This window comes from Miniopterus natalensis, chromosome 11 (genome assembly GCF_054644295.1).
Source record: "Miniopterus natalensis isolate mMinNat1 chromosome 11, mMinNat1.hap1, whole genome shotgun sequence".
Classification (NCBI taxonomy): Eukaryota; Metazoa; Chordata; class Mammalia; order Chiroptera; family Miniopteridae; genus Miniopterus; species Miniopterus natalensis.
Genome location: NC_142091.1, coordinates 51,635,302 through 51,654,778, shown reverse-complemented (window position 1 = coordinate 51,654,778; position 19,477 = coordinate 51,635,302). Strand labels below are relative to the sequence as shown.

Below are 19,477 nucleotides of genomic sequence, written 5' to 3'. Positions count from 1 at the left end.
TTGTTAGTGGGAATATAAAATAGTACAGCCACTATGGAAAACAGTTTAGCAGTTATTCACTAATTAAACATAGAATTACCATATGACCCAGGATTTCTACTCCTAGGTATATACCCAAAACAGCTGAACACAGGTGATCAAACAAAAATTCGTACATGAGTGTTCAAAGCAGCACTATTCACAATAGCCAAAGATAGAAAAAATTCAAATGTCTGTCAACTTCCGGATGGATAAATGAAATGTGGTATATCTATAAAACGTAATATTATCCAGTCACAAAAAGGAATGAACTACTGATGGATGCTGCAACATGAATGAACCTTGAAAACATTAAGTGAAAGAAGTCAGACACAAAAGGACAAATATTATATGATCCCATTTATATTAAATATCCAGAATAGGCAAATTCATAGACACAGAAAGCAAAAACAAAACAAAACTGGGTGCCAGGGAATAAAGAAAGGGGTGAATGGGAAGTGACTGCTTAATAGGTACAGGATTTCCACTTGGGGTGATGAAAAAGTCTGGACACTATACAGTGGTAGAAGTTGCACAAAATAAAATGTACTTAATGCCACTGAATTATACACATTATAATGGTAAATTTTTATGTTATGTATATTTTGCTGTAATAAAAAAATAGACTTTAACTCAAAAATTATTAGAGACAAAGAATGACTTTATATAATGATAAAAGAATCAATACAGCCCGGCCGACGTGGCTCAGTGCTTGAGCGTCGACCTAGGATCCAGGAGATGGAGGTTCAATTCCCAGTCAGGGCACATGCCCAGGTTGTCAGCTCAGTCCTCAGCAGGGCGTGTGCAGGAGGCAGCCAATCAATGATTCTCTTTCAACATTGAGTTTCTCTCTCTCCCCCTCTCCCTTCCTCTCTCTGAAATCAATAAAAGTATATATGTATATTAAAAAAAGAATCAATAGATGCAGAAGAAAGCACTTGACAAATTTTTAACCCCCCTTTACATGATTAAAAACACTTTCCTCAATTATGAAGGGAATTTCTAGAAAATAAAAGTCCACATTAAACATCATACTCAATGATGAAAGACTGAATGCCTTCCCCATAAGATAAGAAACTAGGCAAGTATGTCCACCCTCAACACTTGTTGTCGTGCAAGTTATCATGGGCACGTACTACTACTACCAGAGGGTATACATATAAATAGTGTTTACTGGAGAAAACCTCAGAAGCAAAGAAGTAGGGAACCACTCTCTGTACACTGAACTCTCATTATTCCACAACATAGGTTAAGCAACATAGGTTTTGTATATCTTCTATATACTAAATAGCCAAATGCAGAGGAGCCTCTCTTGGCTGTCAAGCTAGCTGTACTCTTGAAATTCCTCCAAGAACAAGAATGGGCCCCACCACCACACTGTGTTACATACATATCCATGTTAGCTTTGGAGGGGGAAGGGAACCCCTAGTTTCCTTAAATAACAAGAAATTTATCAAAGTATAGCTGGATCTGGTGACAATGGTAAGCAGTATGCATTTCCAGAGCCAAGGTGTACATACTGAGGGCCCTGGGAAGAACGTTGCATGCCAGGAATACTGAAATCAGCTTAAGACCTTGCTGTTTCTACACAGGTTGGTTCAAAGGCTCAATTCAGCTGACCCAACTCTCTGGTAAGCTACCAAAAAAGGGGAGGAAATGAGCCTTTAGACTGATGCAGATTTGTCTGTCATTACTATTTATATTCATCATTTTACTATAAGTCCTAACCCGTGACATGAAGCAAGAAAATAAAAAAATCTTCAAATTGGAAAGAATTAAAACTAGTAACATTGCATTTGCAGATGACATGATAATGTAGAATATCCTAAGAATTCAAAGAGAATTACTAGAATTAAAAAGTGAATTTAGCAATGTTTCAACATACAAGGTCAATACATAAAAGCCAACAGTATTTCTATATACTAGCAATTATCAGTTAAAAATGAAATGTAAAGAACAACTCCTGGTAGAGCATCAAAACTATAAAATATTTAGCCCAGCTGGGTGTGGCTCAGCAGTTGAACATCAACCTAGGATCCAGGAGATCACACAGTTCGATTTCCAGTCAGGGCACATGGCTGGGTTGAGGGCTCAATCCCCAGTCGGGGGTGCCGGGGGGTGCAGAAGGCAGCCAATCAATGATGACTCTCACCATTGATGTTTCAACTCTCTCCCTCTCTCTGAAATCAATAAAGATATATATTTATATATATATATATACACATATATGTATAAATAAATAAAATATTTAGGCATATTTGGTGAGGATGAGGAGAAAAGGGAACACTGTGTACTGCTGATGGGAATGTAAACTGGGGCAGCCACTATGGAAAAGAGTATGGAAGTTCCTCAAAAAATTAAAAATAGAACTACCGCCCTAGCCCATTTGGCTCTGTGGTTAGAACGTTGGCCTGCAAACTGAAGGGACTCCGGTTCAATTGCAGTCAAGTGCATGTACCTGGGTTGCAGGTTGGATCCCCAGCCCCAGTTGGGGCATGTGCAGGGAACAACCAACTGATGTGTCTCTCTCCCATCGATGTCTCTCTCTCTTTCTCTCTCTCTCTCTCCCTTCCACTCTCTCTGAAAAGCAATGGAAAAAATATCCTCAGGTGAGGATTTAAAAAAAAAAAAAAATAGAACAACCATATAACCTAGCAATCACACCTCTAGGTATATATCCAAAAGAAATGAAATCAGTATCTCAAAGAGATATCTGCACCCATGTTCACTGCAGCATTATTCACAATAGCCAAGATATGAAAACAACCTAGGTGTGTGTCTATGGATGAATGGATAAAGAATATGTGTTATTTACATATATAATGGAATAGTTGGCTCCAAGAAAGAAGCAAATCCTGCTAGTTGTGACAACATGGATGGACCATGAAGGCATTATGCTAAGTAAAATAAGTCTGACAGAGAAAGACAAATAAACACTGTATGATGTCATTTATACGTGGACTCTAAAAAAAACTGAACTCAAAGAAACAGAGAGTACAATGGTGGTTGCCAGGGGTTGGTGGAGGAGGGATAATGAGGAAATGTCAGTCAAAGGATAAACTTTAACTTCCAGATATAAGATGAATAAGTTCTGGGGACCTAATATACAGCACTGGTGACTATAGTTAACAATATATATATTTGAAAGTTGCTAAGACAGTAAATCTTAAATGTTCTAACCATGATAAAGAAATGGTAATTACAGTCAGCCTTCCATATCTATAGGTTTCACATCTGCGGATTCAACTAACCAAATGCAGATCAAAAATATTTTTTTTTAATTCCAGTAAGTTCCAAGAAGCAAAAATTGAATTTGCCACACACTGAGCGCTATGTTGATTACACACAAATGAAGTAATATGTAGGCATACCCTGCTTTAGTCTATATGCAAATATAGATTATAGGCAACTACTACTCCATTTTACATAGGGAACTTGACCATCCAAGAATTTTGGTATCCACAGTGGTACCAAATCCACAGAATACCAAGGGATGACTGTATGTGAGGTGATAGAGGTGTTAACTAATCCTACTGTGGTAATCCCTTTCCAGTATGTAAATGTATCAAAACATTATCACACTATATACCTTAAACTTGCATGTTATATGGCAATTACATTTCAAAAAAGCTGGGGGAAAAAACTCATTGTATTGTATACTTTGAATGGGTATATTGTATATAAATTTTACTTCAATAAAGTTGTTAAAGAGAAAAGACTCACCTGGATTTGAGACAATAAGTATCTTACAGTCAGGACTATGATGGACTAGAGGAGGAATGATTGATTTCATGACATTCACATTACGTTGAACCAGGGAAAGACGACTTTCTCCTTCCTGTTGCCGTGCACCTGCTGTGACAACAATTAATTTGGAGTTTGCAGATACATGGAAATCTAAAACGGAAGCAAAAGAGTATTTGGGTCCAGACTGCCATAATCACTATGCCTTAATTCTTTAAAAGTCTATTGTATGACCTTGATAAAGTATTCATATACCACCCAGCCAACACAGCTCAGCAGTTGAGCATCGACTTATGATCCAGGAGATCAAGGTTTGATTCCTAGTCAGGGCACATGCCCAGGTTTCGGGCTCAATCCCCAGCAGGGGACGTGCAGAAGGCAGCCAATCAATGACTCATCATTGATGTTTCTCTCTCTCTTTCTCCCTCTTCCTTCCTCTCTCTGAAATCAATAAAGGTATATTTAAATAAATAAATAAATAAATAAATAAATAAATCTCATATACCTTCATGTTTGGCATATGGAAATGAACAAACTTTCCATGTAGTAATGTTCTTTTGTATAACCTGAAGGAAGTCTTGTCACTATGACTTACAAGTTTCAAAAAGCTTTTTTTTTTTAAAAAATAACAGAACCTACTATCCTGTTAAGCCCACATTCTCATTTGCTATTAAGGCCCAAAGCTATGCAAATCAGCTCTCGAGCTTCTTAGAAAGCTTATATATATCAGAAGCTTAGAACTCTGAAAATTTATGTTATCTGTTTCAGGATTCTGCGAGTAAGAATATATTTATTTCTAATTATAAGGGACTGGATCTGAGATCACAAGCAAGTTCTTGATCGACACAAGAAAATAAACTACCTTCTAAATCTGATGATCAGCTGTAAAATTGTTTCACCTATTAAATCCAATGATAATATGATATGATGCTCCCTATCCCATACTGTACTTGTTTTAAAGAATTATATACCTGGAAGTTAATTATCATATGGATGTCAAAAATTAAATTAGATAAAATCTCCTCTATATCCCATCTCTATTTCAAAAATTATTTTTATGCTCTTTTGAAAAGGAATTTGTTCAATTTTAAAGATATGATTAGATCTTCATTTATAGTCATTCTCATCTTTCTAATCTAAATTATAAATCATAAGCATTTTATGTTTTTCCTGTACCAGTAAAAATTTTAATTAGAAAGACAATTTAGAGAGATGGCATTTCTTAGGCTGACATGTGTTACATTAATCTAAAAGACTATCTCTCCCTTTATCAAGTAAAAGATCTACAGAAGTTCTCTCTCTGCACAGTCTATTCATTTTTGCTCAAAGACTTTGCTTGACATTTACCTTCCATAAACTCTTATCTAACCAGAAAAATCCAAAGTAATCTCTCAACCTCTGTCTGTGTCTCTCCTTCCCCATTCCCTCTCCTTCCCTTCTCCCCACCCTCAACTTTTAGAGGATACACGGACATAAAACCCTTGTAACTTCTCCAGAGTCATCTCTCCACAGTTCGGATTATTTGAAATACTATGTCCAGCAAAGTCAATTAAAGTGTATACCAAAGTAAAATATCAAGTCTTCATAATCTGCCTCCAAATTATTTTACTAACTTTGTGTCTTATTTTTAATGTCAGATTTTCCCAGTGCCCTGATTTTGTTAATGCTATCATCTCCCTGTTACTTATTTTCCTTTTTAAATATAACTCAATCCTTCAAGAGACAGTAAATCATAATGGTCTGGAGCAGACTCTGGGGTCCAACCACTTCTATTTTGACTTTGCCACTTCCTAGCTGTGTGACCCTGGACAAGTGTTTTGCTTTGCCTGTTCCTCGGATTCTCAGTTCCTCATCTGCAAGATTGAGCTATTAATAGTTTTTTCTTTAGATGATTTAGTGAGTTTACATACATAAAGTACTCAGAACGGTGCCTCATACATATTACACGTTAAATAAATGTTAGCAATTGTTATTATATTGTTAATCAAGCCCTTCTTTAAATACCAATTCCTCTGCTAGGCATTCCCTAATCGTATCATTCATAAAAACTACTCTTTCACTTCACTGAATTTGTGTAGTACTTACTGCCTATAATTCTCATAGTCCATATATACAGTGCCTTATGTTATCTTTCCATGGTATGTTGCATTTAACCCCTAACTTGATCATAATAACAAGTTCTGATCTCATATTCCTCCCTTTCCTCCACAAATATTTTAGCACCTTCTATGTTCCAGGCACTTGAGGTCTGTGTTAACTATTATATATATGAGAAAATTTAAGACATCTGTGGATAATCAAAGATGTCCTATTGCTCTTCCTCATTAGAGCTCACTAAATGTATTTTCAAAATGCTCTACTGTGAACTGTATCATTCATATAGAAGAATATGTAAGAAATACATGTTCAATTTTTTAAATATTAAAGTTAACAAGGCCTGCAGGGTGGAGGGGATCAATAGGGGGAAAACGGGACATCTGTAATACTTTCAACAATAAAGGTAAGTTTTTAAAAATAAAATAAAGCTAACAACTCTATAAAAATCATACACGTTACAGAACATCACCAATATCTTGGAAGCCCCTGTATGCTTCCAAGGCCGCATCCTTCATACTCAGAGGTTACCAACCATTCTTAAGTGGTGAAAATCACATTACCTTTTAAAAAGGTTTACCACCTATGCTTATTCAAATAACATATTAAGCTTTGTTTTTGAATCATAAGATATGTATTACTTTAGCTAATTATTATGCTTCTGATATTCATCCATGTTAATGTGTGTCCTTGTAGTTCATTCACTTTCACTGCTCTGTAATATCACACTGCATAATATATGCAACTTAGTATTGATATTCATTAAATTGTTTCGAATTTTGAACTAATCTTGTTCGTGTATCCTAGTGCACATGTGCACAATTTCTCTTGGGAATATACCTAGAAGCGCAATTCCTGGGTTGTGGGATATGTTCATGTTCAACTTCACCAGGTAATGGCAAACTTTTTCAAAAAGTGGTTTTCCTATAATATACTCCTACATGTCAAGCATGAGAGCACCTATTGTTCCACATCCTAACAAACACTTAGTATTATCATACTTCTGCCAATCTAATGGGTATGTAATGGTATATTGATATGCTTTTTATTTTCCTAGCTTTGGTTATGAGATTGTGTTTTCATATATTTATAGGCTATCTGAGTTTCTTCTTTTGTGAAATGTTCAAGCCTTTTCCCATTTTTCTACTGGGCTCTGTATATTTGTCATTTATTATACAAGTACTTTTATTCTGAATACTATTCCTTTGTCAATTGTTTATGCTGCAAATATCTCTTCATTCTTACACTGTCTCGTTTTATAAACACAGAATTCTAAATGTTGTACTCTTTCCTTTATTGCTTGAGCTTTTTGGGTCTTTGTGTTCACAGAATTCTTCCCTACCCTGAGATCATAAAGATATTCTATATTATCTTCTTAACGGAAGGTTTAAAGTTTTGCCTTTCACATTTTGGTCTTTCACCAACCCAGAATTAATTTTTCTGTGTATTATCAGGTAACAGTTCAATTTTATTTCTTTCCATGAAAACAAACATTACCATAACAAAAAATTTTTATAAGTCCATAAATTTACCAATGATATGTTATTTATATAACAACATGAGTGTTAGATAACAATCTTTTGTGTGTCTCTGCATTCAATGAGCAGGTTTAAAATAAGCCTTGATATCTGGTAAAGTAAGCTCTTACTACCTTGTTCTTTTCAAGAGTTTCTTGTTGACTGCACAGCCCAGGCTGCTGCCATGGTAAAGCTCAGCATAGGGGTCAAGCAAAGGCTGCAGCAGCTCTTCAAGTGTTACCAGTTTGCCATCCACTGCAGCTTTATTATGCTTATGATTTACTTGGGGTTTAAGAGGGGTGCCGACCCTAGAATGCCTGAATCAACTATTTTAAGCTTACTTTGGGGATAAAAACCTATTTGGTCATCTGAATTTGGAAGTAATCAATGAACAGGAACAACATGGAAGGTTTGGGCTCCAGCTGGGACAAGAGGGAATATTGCCCAGACTTTCACCAGTTGGATGGCGCCAGGTTCTTACTACACAGATGCATCTGGAACAGAGCAGAAACTCTACTGACTTATTTATGATAGACTGTATCAAAATAAGTATTTTAACAATGTTTTAAAAAAGTATAGTCTATTCCTGGACCTCAATTTCTGAATGAGATATGAAGAGATGTTACAGAATGTATCAACTGAACTGGTAATGTTTCACTGAGGTGCACTGATGTTTGTTATACTTAAACTCTTTTTATATTTCAAAATTAATATTTTAAGATAATTGTTTCTATGAATATTAATTTGAATGTCTTAGAAAGAGATTAAAAACAAGTGTTCAAAAATTATCCTTCCATGGTGGGTGTGGCGCAGTTGGTTGGGCATTGTCTTGTGCACCAAAAGGTCACTGGTTTGGTACTTGGCCAGGGCACATGCCCAGGTTTTGGGTTCATTCCCCAGTTGGGGCATGTGCAGGAGGCAATTGATTGATGTTTTTCTCTCACATCAATGTTTCTCTCTCTCTCTCTTCCTCTCCCTTATTCTCTCTCTAAAATCAATAAAAACATATATTTAAAAAATTGTCCTTTTAGGTGCAAGAAAAATAAAAGTGAAGGAAAACCATAAAAATTTAGTAGAAACCTGGACAGGTGGCTCGGTTGGTTGGAGCATCGTCCTATACACCAAAAGGTTGCAGCTTCGATCCCCGGTCAGGGCACATATAAGAATCAACCAATGAATACATAAGTAAGTAGAACAACAAACTGATGCCTGTGTGTCTCTGGCCCCCCCACCTCAAGTCAATAAATAAAAAAATTTTAAAACACTAAAATTAACCTTTTCCAGCAACAATCTTTGAAGTAGTAAAAAAAAGACTGCCATGCTGAAGATCCATCAGTTCTCCCTTCAATTTGTCCTCTAAGACATCAACAAGGGCGAGTTCATCAGCCAAACCCTAAAATACATAAAAGTTATGAATAAAATATTCTGGAAAATGTTCATAATGCCATTTTAGGAGAATGAGAAAAAAATTTGGTGAGGCTATTTTCTAATCAAAGGAGAGTTATACTTTTAACAGAATGAAATGATATAAAAAATGATAGTTTTTTAATATGCCTAGAATGGACGAGAAGTCAAGGTAAACAACAGAATGCAGCAAAAATTAATTGCTCTGCCTTTATATAATTATTATTTTTTTTAGAATTGGGTTTTTTCCACTTCAGATTAAGAGTTCAAAACCAATGAAGAGTTGCCCTGGTTGGCTAGCTCAGTTGGTTGGAGCACCATCACAATACGCCAAGGCTGCAGGTTTGATCCCTGGTCAGGGCACATACAAGAAAAAACCAATGAATGCATAAATAAGTGGATCAACAAAGTGATGTTTCTCTACAACTCTCTCTCTCTCCTTCCTTTCTTCCCTTTCTCCATCCCTCCCACTCTCCACCCCCCCAAAAAAAATGAATAAAAAAATTAAAACCAATGAAAAGTTATGAAATTCTTTCAAAGAATTTTACTATATTTAGCCTGTCTGCCTAATTTCTGAATTGGCTGAAGCTGTTTTCAGTATGCATCCTTATGGCCATTCCATGTGGGTCAGTACAGTAAAATTAACATCAGTACATTAACCTAGCAGTACATGGGCATATAACAAGACCCAACCAATTGTTCCATCCTTCCTTCCAGTCACAGAAATTAGTTCACCAATAGGCATAATGGCCCAGACATAACAAATGGGCACAATGTCTATGAGGTTTGAAAATGGAAGATGAGAAAATAAGTCTCATTTTTCTTTGGAATCACAGCTTTAAGAATGACATAAGACTCTAAGAACAAACTGTATAGCCATCTTTACCACCACCCAGAAAGACCCTGACTGAGAATTAAGCCAATAGAGGAAACATAAACCAAGATATACAAACACTGTGTATCGATATGTCTGAATTCCAGAATCTATAGTACCTAAAGCTAGCCCTACTCTTAGATTTTCCACTTATATGAACAATGTATAGTCTCTTTATTGCTTACTCTAATTTGAATTGGGTTTTCATCACATTCAACAGACTATTCAGCTATATAAAGGAATGTATTCCTTCAGATTCCAGTGGCCAAATTCCAAAGGTGAGCAGTAAGGAAAAAGGATCCAAGTTCCTATTAACTAATGTTTTTTCTCAAATCAGGTAGTATCTGGTCTTACTGGAGAAATGTATATTCTAAAATTTACTAAATTATGTGTCACATATCAGGAATAGGAGAATAAAGAGTTTCATCCAGAAGAATCACGTATCACTTTTGGCTGATTTTTTTTAAAAAACAGATCATGTTTACGGATCCATTTTTACATCAGTCTGTGTATCTGCCTGGGTCTGGAACAGGAAAACAGAAACTACTCTAAGCATTTGAACAGAAGGAATTTAATATAGGGAACTGTTGAGACAGATGCTAGAGGGCTTAAAGAGGAAAAAGATAACAGCTGAGGTAGCCCAGATATAGTAACCGCAGATTGGAAACTACTGTCCCTAGGCTGAGGACCGGGAAACTAAAGGTTTCAAGGAACTAGTCCCAGAACTCTGGAGGAGGCAAAACCTCACTGCTACTGATACCATTGAAGGGGTAAGATGAGGCCAATGCTGGAGTTCCAAAAGAAACTAGAGCCCAAAAAAAAGCAAGTCCACACAGGGGGCAAGGGAGAGACTGGAGACTAGAACCAACTTCTACCACTGGGACAAAGGGCTGCAGCTGAGATGACTGTGACCAAAACAAAAAGCCAACAGGAAAAATGTCACTGCTCCTGTCCTGCCTTCCAACTTCCCAGACTCTAGTGTCCCTATTGGCAGAACCTAACACAGTATCAACTGGCAAAGGAGAAAAAGATAAAACAGAGATTCAACACTAGTATCACAACGCAGAGTATGGAAAGTTGGATTTGGAGCTGAGTGACAATAATTTAATAACAGCCAGCTTTTAAATTATATTTCCAACTTGAATTATCTGTCTTCTCAACAGATTATCAGACAATTCTCTTACCAAGGGAATCTTCCTAGCTCCATTTGTCTTGACTGTCAAAGACAATTCACGTAATCCCTACAAGTTTTTGTTTGGTTTTTAAAAGATTTAACTACATCTATGAGAGTCATTTCTCAATTAGAATTCCAAATAGAGACCCGGGGCTTGTTTTACCAGAATCGTATAAGAATTGTTATGAGCATCTTAGAAACTTTTCTCCAGGAAGTTCCAAAGTGACCATAGTAAGGTAGAGAGAAAGAGACTAAAAATCAATCTAAGGGAACAGCTATGGCCACTCTGCTCTGTATAGGACAAGGAAGTAGGCTGCACAGCCACCCACTCCTAAAAACTTTACATATCCTTATAAACCCTTTAAAGTCCACCTTTCAATGACATGGTCAGGTGTCATGGTACTCATAAGTCCCTCTAAGTCAATGGACTATGTGAATATGCATATGTGAATATCCTTTATCACTTTCCATTTATCCCACAATACACATCACTGTGACCTGGAAACAAGGTCCTGAACTACTCTGCTTCACTTGAGTATTTGCCAGAATACAACAGATTCTAATAAAAAATAAATGGGCTCCAACAACTAACCTTTCTCACAACTGGAGTTCTGAAATGTCATGAAAATATGCCTTGGAGTGGGCTTTTTTCCTTTCTGATTCATTGTGCTGAGTTCTCAGTAAATTCTTTTTTAAAAAAAAAAAATCTTTATTGATTTCAGAGAGAGAAAGGAAGAGGGAAAGGGAAAGGGAGGGAGAGAGGGAGAAACATCAATGATGAGTCACTGATCGGCTGCCTCCTGCATACCCCCCACCAGGGATGGATCTAGCCGGCAACTTGGGCATGTGCCCTGATCGGGAATTGAACCAGGATCTCCTGGGTCACAGGTCGATGCTCAATCGCTGAGCCACGCCGGCTGGGCTCAGTAAATTCTTTATACCTGCAAGGTCATGTCCTTCAGTTTTAGGATTTTTTCTTTTATCTACTGAATAATTTTCTTCTGCTTTTTTAAAAAAAATTTTATTTATTAACTTTATAGAGATAGAGAGGAAGGGAGAGAGTGAGAAACATCAATTTGTTGTTCCACTTATTTATGCATTCATTGGTTGATTCTTGTATATGCCCTGACTAGGGATCAAACCTGCAACTTTGGTATATCGGGACGATGCTCTAACCAACTGAACTACCTGGCCAGGGCCTGCTCTTTATTTCTTACTGAAATGTCAATCAACTACTGGACCTCCTGATTGATCCTGTCATTTCTTTTCTGTTCAATATCCTATCTTTGTCTAGCAGTCTGCTTTCTAGTAGCCCAATGGACATGTAGACTTTCGATTAATTCTACTGTTTTCAAAAGATGTCTGTCCTCTACCTCTTTAATTCCCTGAGGGCAGAGCCTGTCAGATTCAATTTCTCCAAAGAATAAACTGCTTCCCCTTGTCTGCCGGGATATAAGAGGTGGTTGCCTAGTTGATTAAGGTGCAGAAGAGAATCTGGTGATTTTCCTTCTCATCATATAAACCTCCAACCAATCCCCCTGTTATCTGTCCCATCCCTCACCTCCACCTTGTGAGAAAACTGGTACTTCCAATTCCTGAGCCTTTCTGGGGTTCTGGAATTTGACTGGTTTTGCTTCTTCTTGTCATTTCTGCACGTTTCCAAAAATTGTCCAAATACATAGTAAAGCTTGTAACAGTACATATCTGTGCCCTGGCCAGTGTGGCTCAGTGGTTAGAGTGTCAGCCCATGCACTGAAGGGTCATGGGTTTGATTCCCAGTCAAGGGTACGTACCTGGGTTGCAGTTTACTCTGCCCCAAATAGGGATGCCTGTAGGAAGCAACCAAGTGACATGAAACATCGATGTTTCTCTCCTTTTCTCTCTCTCTCTCATTGTCTCCCTCTCTCCCTCCCTCCCTTCCTCTCTCTGAAAAGCAATGGAAAATAAATATCCTTGGGTGAGGATTAACAAAAAAACAAAAAGCGCATGGATCTGTGTCCAGATTGCCAAGGTCTGAATTCTGGCCCCTTCACCTACTAGCCATTTGACCACAGGCAAACTACTTAACATCTGTGCTTCAGTATTTTCATTCATAAATGGGCATGATAATAGTACCTTTCTCCTAAGATTGTTATAAAAATTAAATAGCACCTTTACAACATTTAGAGAGGCAAAATACTTATACACTAAAAACTACAAAACATTGCTGAAACAAATTAAAGAAGCACAAATAAATGGAAAGACATCCCAAGTTTATAGATTAAAAGACTTAATATGGTTAAGATGTCAATACTACCCAAAGTAATCTACAGATTTAGTACAACCCCTATCAAAATCCCAATGGCATTTTTTTAAGAAATAGAAGAGCACATTATAAGATTTACATGGAATCTCAAGCCAATCTTGAAAAATAACAAAGTTAGAGGTTTTATGCTTCGTGATTTCAAAATTTATTACAGAGCTACAGTGATCAAAACTGTGAGGTAATGGAATAGAGACTTACAGAGCAATGTAACAAAACAGAGATCCTAGAAATAAAATCTAACGTACATGAGCAAATGATTTTTGGCAAGGGTCCCAAGATCATTCAACCAGGAAAGGACCGTCTTTTCAACAAATGGTATATTTACATGCAAAAGAATGAAGTTGGACCATTTACTTTATACCATACAGAAAGTTAACCAGAAATGGATCAAAGATCTGGTTAGATCAAAGATCTAAATGTAAGGCCTAAAACTATAAAACTCTTAGGAGAAAACACAGGGAAAAAGTTTCATGACACTGATGATTTTTTGATATGACACCAAAAACACAGGCAACAAGAGTAAAAAAGATAAAATGAACTACATTAAAAAAAACTGTGCATCAAAGGACACATTCAGCAGAGTAAAAGGAAACCCAGGACATGGGAGAAAATATCTGAAAATCATGTATCTGATAAGCAGTTAATATCTAGAACATAAAAAACTCCTACAACTAAACAACAAATAACCTGATTTCAAAATGGGCAACGGATTTAGACATTTCTCCAAAGAAGTCATACAAATGGCCAATAAACACATGAAAAGGTGCTCTGGAAACAGAAAGGGAATTTTAAAATGTCCATTGTTATTTTGTCAAATTTTGTACTTTTTGTTTTATAATGAGCATGTAATACACAATTTTATAAAAATTTTAAAAGTGGAAGCCACTGGGAAAAATTATTTTCACTCATTGCTCCTCAAGGAAGACAATTCACAGATCATTTCAACAGAAAATGTTTCGTATTTAACAAAATAATCCAATCTATGTGCGTATAAATAAATTTAAAATAGTCTAAGAATGGTATACTTCAAATAAATGTTTCTTAAACTGTGTCAAAATCAGATGAGAGGAATATGACCCCCAAAAAAAATTTTTTAAGATGAGAGAATACACATTTGCTGTCAAGGGGTGAGCCCTGCAACCCTGAACTCAGCAACAAGAACCTAAAAGTGCTTACTTGATTTTCGGCCACAGAATAGGCTTATTACTTACCTTCATTAAGAGAGTAATGGCACAGGCCATGCCGACAGCACCAACCCCAACAATGGTGATCTTCTGTTGGGAGAGTCTCTCTTCCGGAACTAGATTCCCAATAAGCTGCTCCTTGACCGTTGCCATTTTGAGAACCTGAGAGAGAGAATGCAGTTTCGGTGGAATCGAACTCCCTGAATAACTCTCACAGCTCCTGATGTACTTAATTACACCGAACAACTAAGAGTTTGCAGAAAGTGGGAGCGGGCTTGAGGGGAAGGCAAAGAAATAGCTTCCTGGTCAAAGGGTATGGAGAGTCGTGCCAGGACCAGTCTCTCAGGAGCAGGGGTTGAGGCACCAACAGGCATTTTGGGTTCTCCCTGCGCCCAGCCACCATTTTCGCCCCAGTACCAAATACTCACAAATACTTGGCTTGGCGCAACTCAGTACAGACCCCCAGAAGCATAACACACCGTCTTTAATTTTTTTTTTTTTAAATAATAACCCCAGAGGAAAACCAGCAACAGCAGTTGAGGTGCGAAGCCCAGCAACGGTTATTCTCGGGACCCTCACGCAAGCACGCTCCCGCTTACGTCAGCACGCGAGCTCCGCCCCCAGCCGCCCCAGCGCAGGCGCATTGGCAGAAGTTCGACATCCTGGCGGTGTGAGCGGGTTCTCTGGGTACGTGAGGTTACATCCTCGTGCCGTCCGGGTGAAGAATTAGAGGCGGTCTTGAAGAGTGTGCGAGAAAGGTTATTGCAGTGTTCTTTCGTTTCCTTCCGCCGGCCTAGGCCTGGGACTGATTTTAGGGCCATGACTTCTTTGGAGACCCCGCAACCACAGGGCCAGGCTCCAGGCCCCCATGGAGAAGAACCCTCCTAGGAGCGCCTCCTGTTCTTAGGGTGGTGCCCGCTTAAAACTGCATCCTGCGGAAACTGCTTCCAGTTCCGGAGGTGACAGTGGTTGGTTGAAGTGAGATAAAAAATGGGCAACTAGTTTGGGAAGCGCGTCAGTGGAGCCCAGGGGCATGCTAAGGGGACCTGGGCCCCGAGGGTGAAAAGAGATTTAAGTAAAGTGTGGGCTTGCGAGTGACCACCCTGACTTTGGGGAACATACATTTTTATGCTCTTATCACACCTTTGTCCAAGTATTCATTTACAGGAATTTTAAAAATTATTATGAAGCTCGGTAACTTCAGGATGGAGTGCAGAAATAATGTTGGAATTCCCCTTACGAGAACAGAGGGTAATAATGAAAAGGAAAGGCCATGTCTAGTTTTCTTAGGGTGATTTTAATTTATACCAAGAATTTATAACTCACACAAGGGGACACAGCTTCCTCTGTTATTTTTTTGTTATTTGCATTTGAATCCTTTTCAAAATTAAAGGGTAATTCATTTTCTGTATCAAAGCCTATGATTGGTTTCTGATGTAGTTCAGATCATGCAATAACCCTGCTTAGAATCTTTGAATAGCTTTCTGTTACACTTAAAATAACCACTGACCCACACTGGCCAGGCTGTATTTGCAGTTTTGCCCTGGTTGATGTCTTGGTGGGCATCATCCTGTGCACTGCAAGGTTGTGGTTTTGATTCCTGGTCAGGGCACATGCCTGTGTTCGGGCTCTATTCCCTGGTAGGGGGTGTGCAGGAGGCAGCCCACTGATGTTTCTCTCCCTCCTTTCCTCTCTCTCTAAAAATCAGTTTTAAAAAAGGAAAAAATAACCAATTTTTACAACCTAAGAGACATTCAAAAGTTGGCCTCCTACTCTGCAACTTCATCTTAAAACTCTCTCGTCACATTCTCCCCAGCTTTTGACAGCTCTTCTAGGCTCAGGACTTTTTGCTGTTCCCTGTATCTGGAAACTTCTCCCCTAGCCCTTCTCAAAGTTGATTGCTCATTTTCAGTTTTGAGCATAAATGTCACTTCTCTAGCTTTCCTGGACTAATGTATCAACTACCACCTCCCTACAAATCTCCTGTTTTCCTTATGGCACTTTAACAACCTACTGCCAGCCCCAAGCAAGAGGTTCCATAGTAGACAGGAGTGGCAGCCACTGTTGGTCTTGTAGTACCACTTACTTGCGTGCTTCCTTCGACAGCAACTCCCTGCCCTTGTACCTCATTTACCACTGGGCTGAGAGGGAGGCACTGCTGGCCTGGATGACCTCCAAATTCAAGCTCTACATCTGCTTCATGCCCCTGTTGGCCTAGGGAGTTATCTGGTAGTGACCAAACTCCTGCTATACCTGAAGAAAGGCTCTTCATTCATACCTGCCCAAGGCCCAAGGGCATTGGCAGGAGCTTGACATCCTCTCTGCCTGAGTGGGTTCTCTTGTGGCTGCAATCCAAGCTAATTTACCATTTTCTTATATTGCAGCAATGTAAATACAAGAGAGCCAAGATTTGTCTTGCATATTCCAACATCTACTGAAGTATGGTAGGCACTCAGCAAAGAATTTGAAAGAAGATGGCTTTGAAGTCCTGGTGGTTTTACTTTCTCAACATAGGCTGTAGTGGGAAAGAAATATCTATATCTCTACACACACACACACACACACACGCACACACGCACACACGAGGTAGAGGCCTATCTATACGGAAGGACCATGTTCTGAACATTCCATTTGCTTCCCCCACTAACTTGCAACGTGAGATGGGGACTAAAGCCTGCTTAATCCACTTCCCAAGGTATTAAGACTAAAATGAGATCATATTCCATTAAAAACACTCCGGGCTCCTTGCAGAGTTGGCTTATTCCTTGCCTGGGGCAGAAAGATACAAGGTGTACCTGGAACACTTATTGTGTCAGAAAGCAAGGAAGCTTAACAAGATTAAAGCTGAAAATTTATAAAAGTTTAACAAGTTTCTTTCTCTTAAGCATTACTTTTCAGTCATGTTGGTATTGACTAATTTATTGTATTAAGTAATATGAAATTAAGAAATGCAAATACAGCCTGGCCAGTGTGACTCAGTGGTTGAGCACTGACCTAGGACCCAGGAGATCGCAGTTGATTCCCAGTCAGGGCACATTCCCAGGTTGCAGACTCAATCCCCAGTAGGGGGCATTCAGGAGGCAGCCCATCAACAACTCTGTCTCATCATTTTTATTTTTTTAAATATATCTTTATTGACTTCAGAGGAAGGGAGAGAGAGAGTTGGGACATCAATGGTGAGAGAGTTGTCATTGATCGGCTGCGAGCCTGCAGCCCAGGCTTGTGCCCTGACCAGGAATCGAACTGCTATCTCCTGGATCTTAGGTTGATGCTCAACCGCTGAGCCACGCGTGGCTGGGCTGTCTCATCATTAATGTTTCTCTCTCTCTCCCTCTCCCTTCCTCTCTCTGAAATCAATAAAAATATATATATTTTTAAAAAGGTAAATACATTTTTTTAAAAAAAGACTGAAGGTGCTTAACTTAAAAGGCTGTAGGAATAAGTACGCATTTCTTTATTGGGAAATTAAAAAGTCCTAAGATTAGATAGTGGTGATAATGCACAATTATGTGGATCCACAGAACCATATACTTCAAGAGTAAATTTTATGGTAAGTTATATCTTAAAGCTGTCTTTTTAGAGCCTATAGGAAAGCAAATCCTGTAATTGTTAATTGTGGAGACTATATAAGTCAGTCTTGTCCTTTCACATTTAGGACACATTAAAAAAAGTCTAATTCTTTCACTTAACTAGTTCTCAGGAAGGAAATTTTGGGAAAAGATCCTAGAGAAGTGATGACAATAAAGTTTTTCTAGTTAACCTCTGGAAGTGTAGATTTTAGGCCTGGATATGGGTCAGTTATGGAAATATTTTGAGAGACATCTAAAGAAAAATTTTGAGTAGACAACCATCAGGACTATTTGGTTTAAAATTAGTAAGTACAGCACCTCACCCCACCGCCATCCATGGTTTCACTTTCCAGAGCTACCCATGGTCAACTGCAGTCTGAAAATATTAAATGGAATATTCCAGAAATAAATGATTCATAAGTTTTAAATTGTACAGCATTCTAAGTAGCATGATAAAATCTTGCATCATCCCCATCCCCTCCCTCCCGCCTGAGCATGAATCATCCCTTTGTCATTATCAAGCTGTGCACACTACCCGCCCATTAGTCACTTAGAAGCCATCTCAGTTATCAGATCAACTATATCTCAGTGCTTGTGTTCAAGTAACCCTTACGTGACTTAATGCCACATTCATCTTTTTAGTCTTTGTTATAATTGTTCTATTTTCTTAATCTCTTACTGCTCCTAATTTATAAATTAAACTTTATCATATCCCATATGTATGATAAAAAACACAGTATACATAGGGTTTGGTACTATATGTGGTTTCAAGCATCCATTCAGGGTCTTGGAATGTATCTCCCATGGATAAGGGGGAACTACTGTGCCATTATGTTACTGGCCTCCAGAAAGCAAAGATTATTAAATATCTGTGTTCCCCTGTAGTGGCAAACTACCATTGATTATGTTCAGTTGGCAAAAGTGTTTTTACATTACTGTGTAGTGTGTTATCTACATGAATTGTAGGGTACAATTATGATTAGCACTATTATCAAGTTCCTTAATACCTTGGGGCATAGTATATTAAAACAATTGATTAAAATGCTAATGGTACCAAAATAACTTAATCAGCCTGGCCAGTGTGACTCAGCGGTTGAGCGTTGACCCAAGAACCAAGAGGTTATCGGTTTGATTCCCAGTCAGGGCACATGCCAAGGGTTGCCCCCTGACCCCCGTAGGGGGTATGCAGGAGGCAGCTAAGCGATGATGTTTCTCTCTCTAAAAATCAAAACATCTATTTTAAAAAATTAACCTAATCAATTTGAGTCACACTGGCCAGCCTTAATATATTAATTCATGTTAAAGTCTGATCAATAGTAAATAATATTCCTTAAAAAAATCATTGCAGTTCAGTTGGTTAGAGCGTTGTCCTTCTCTGCCAAGGTTGTGGGGGTCAGGGTATCTATAAGAATCAACCAACAAATGCATAAATAAGTGGAAAAATTGATGTTTCTCTCTCCCTTTCTCTGTCTCTAAAGTTAACCAATAAATAAATAAAATCATTGCAGAGTTACCCAAGAATAACCTAATAGCTCCCAATAATGTAATAAATAGTAGCTTTATGACTTTATATCTCAATAAATTAACAGAGTAG

At 38.1% G+C, this 19,477-nt stretch overlaps 1 protein-coding gene and 1 pseudogene across 1 annotated transcript in view; one reads left to right on the top strand and one right to left on the bottom strand.

The window, feature by feature from the left end:
* LOC107542200 (L-lactate dehydrogenase C chain) overlaps positions 1 to 14,467 on the bottom strand; it is a 30,885-nt gene extending 16,418 nt beyond the window's left edge. The window contains exons 1-3 of the mRNA XM_016219452.2: positions 14,342 to 14,467; positions 8,649 to 8,766; positions 3,742 to 3,915 (exon numbers count right to left, since the gene is read on the bottom strand). Coding sequence (XP_016074938.2) covers positions 3,742 to 3,915; positions 8,649 to 8,766; positions 14,342 to 14,467 — 418 coding nt within the window. The remainder of the gene's footprint in view (positions 1 to 3,741; positions 3,916 to 8,648; positions 8,767 to 14,341) is intronic.
* LOC107542199 (mitochondrial import receptor subunit TOM7 homolog pseudogene) lies at positions 7,558 to 7,725 on the top strand (annotated as a pseudogene).
* Positions 14,468 to 19,477: the final 5,010 nt, after the last annotated feature.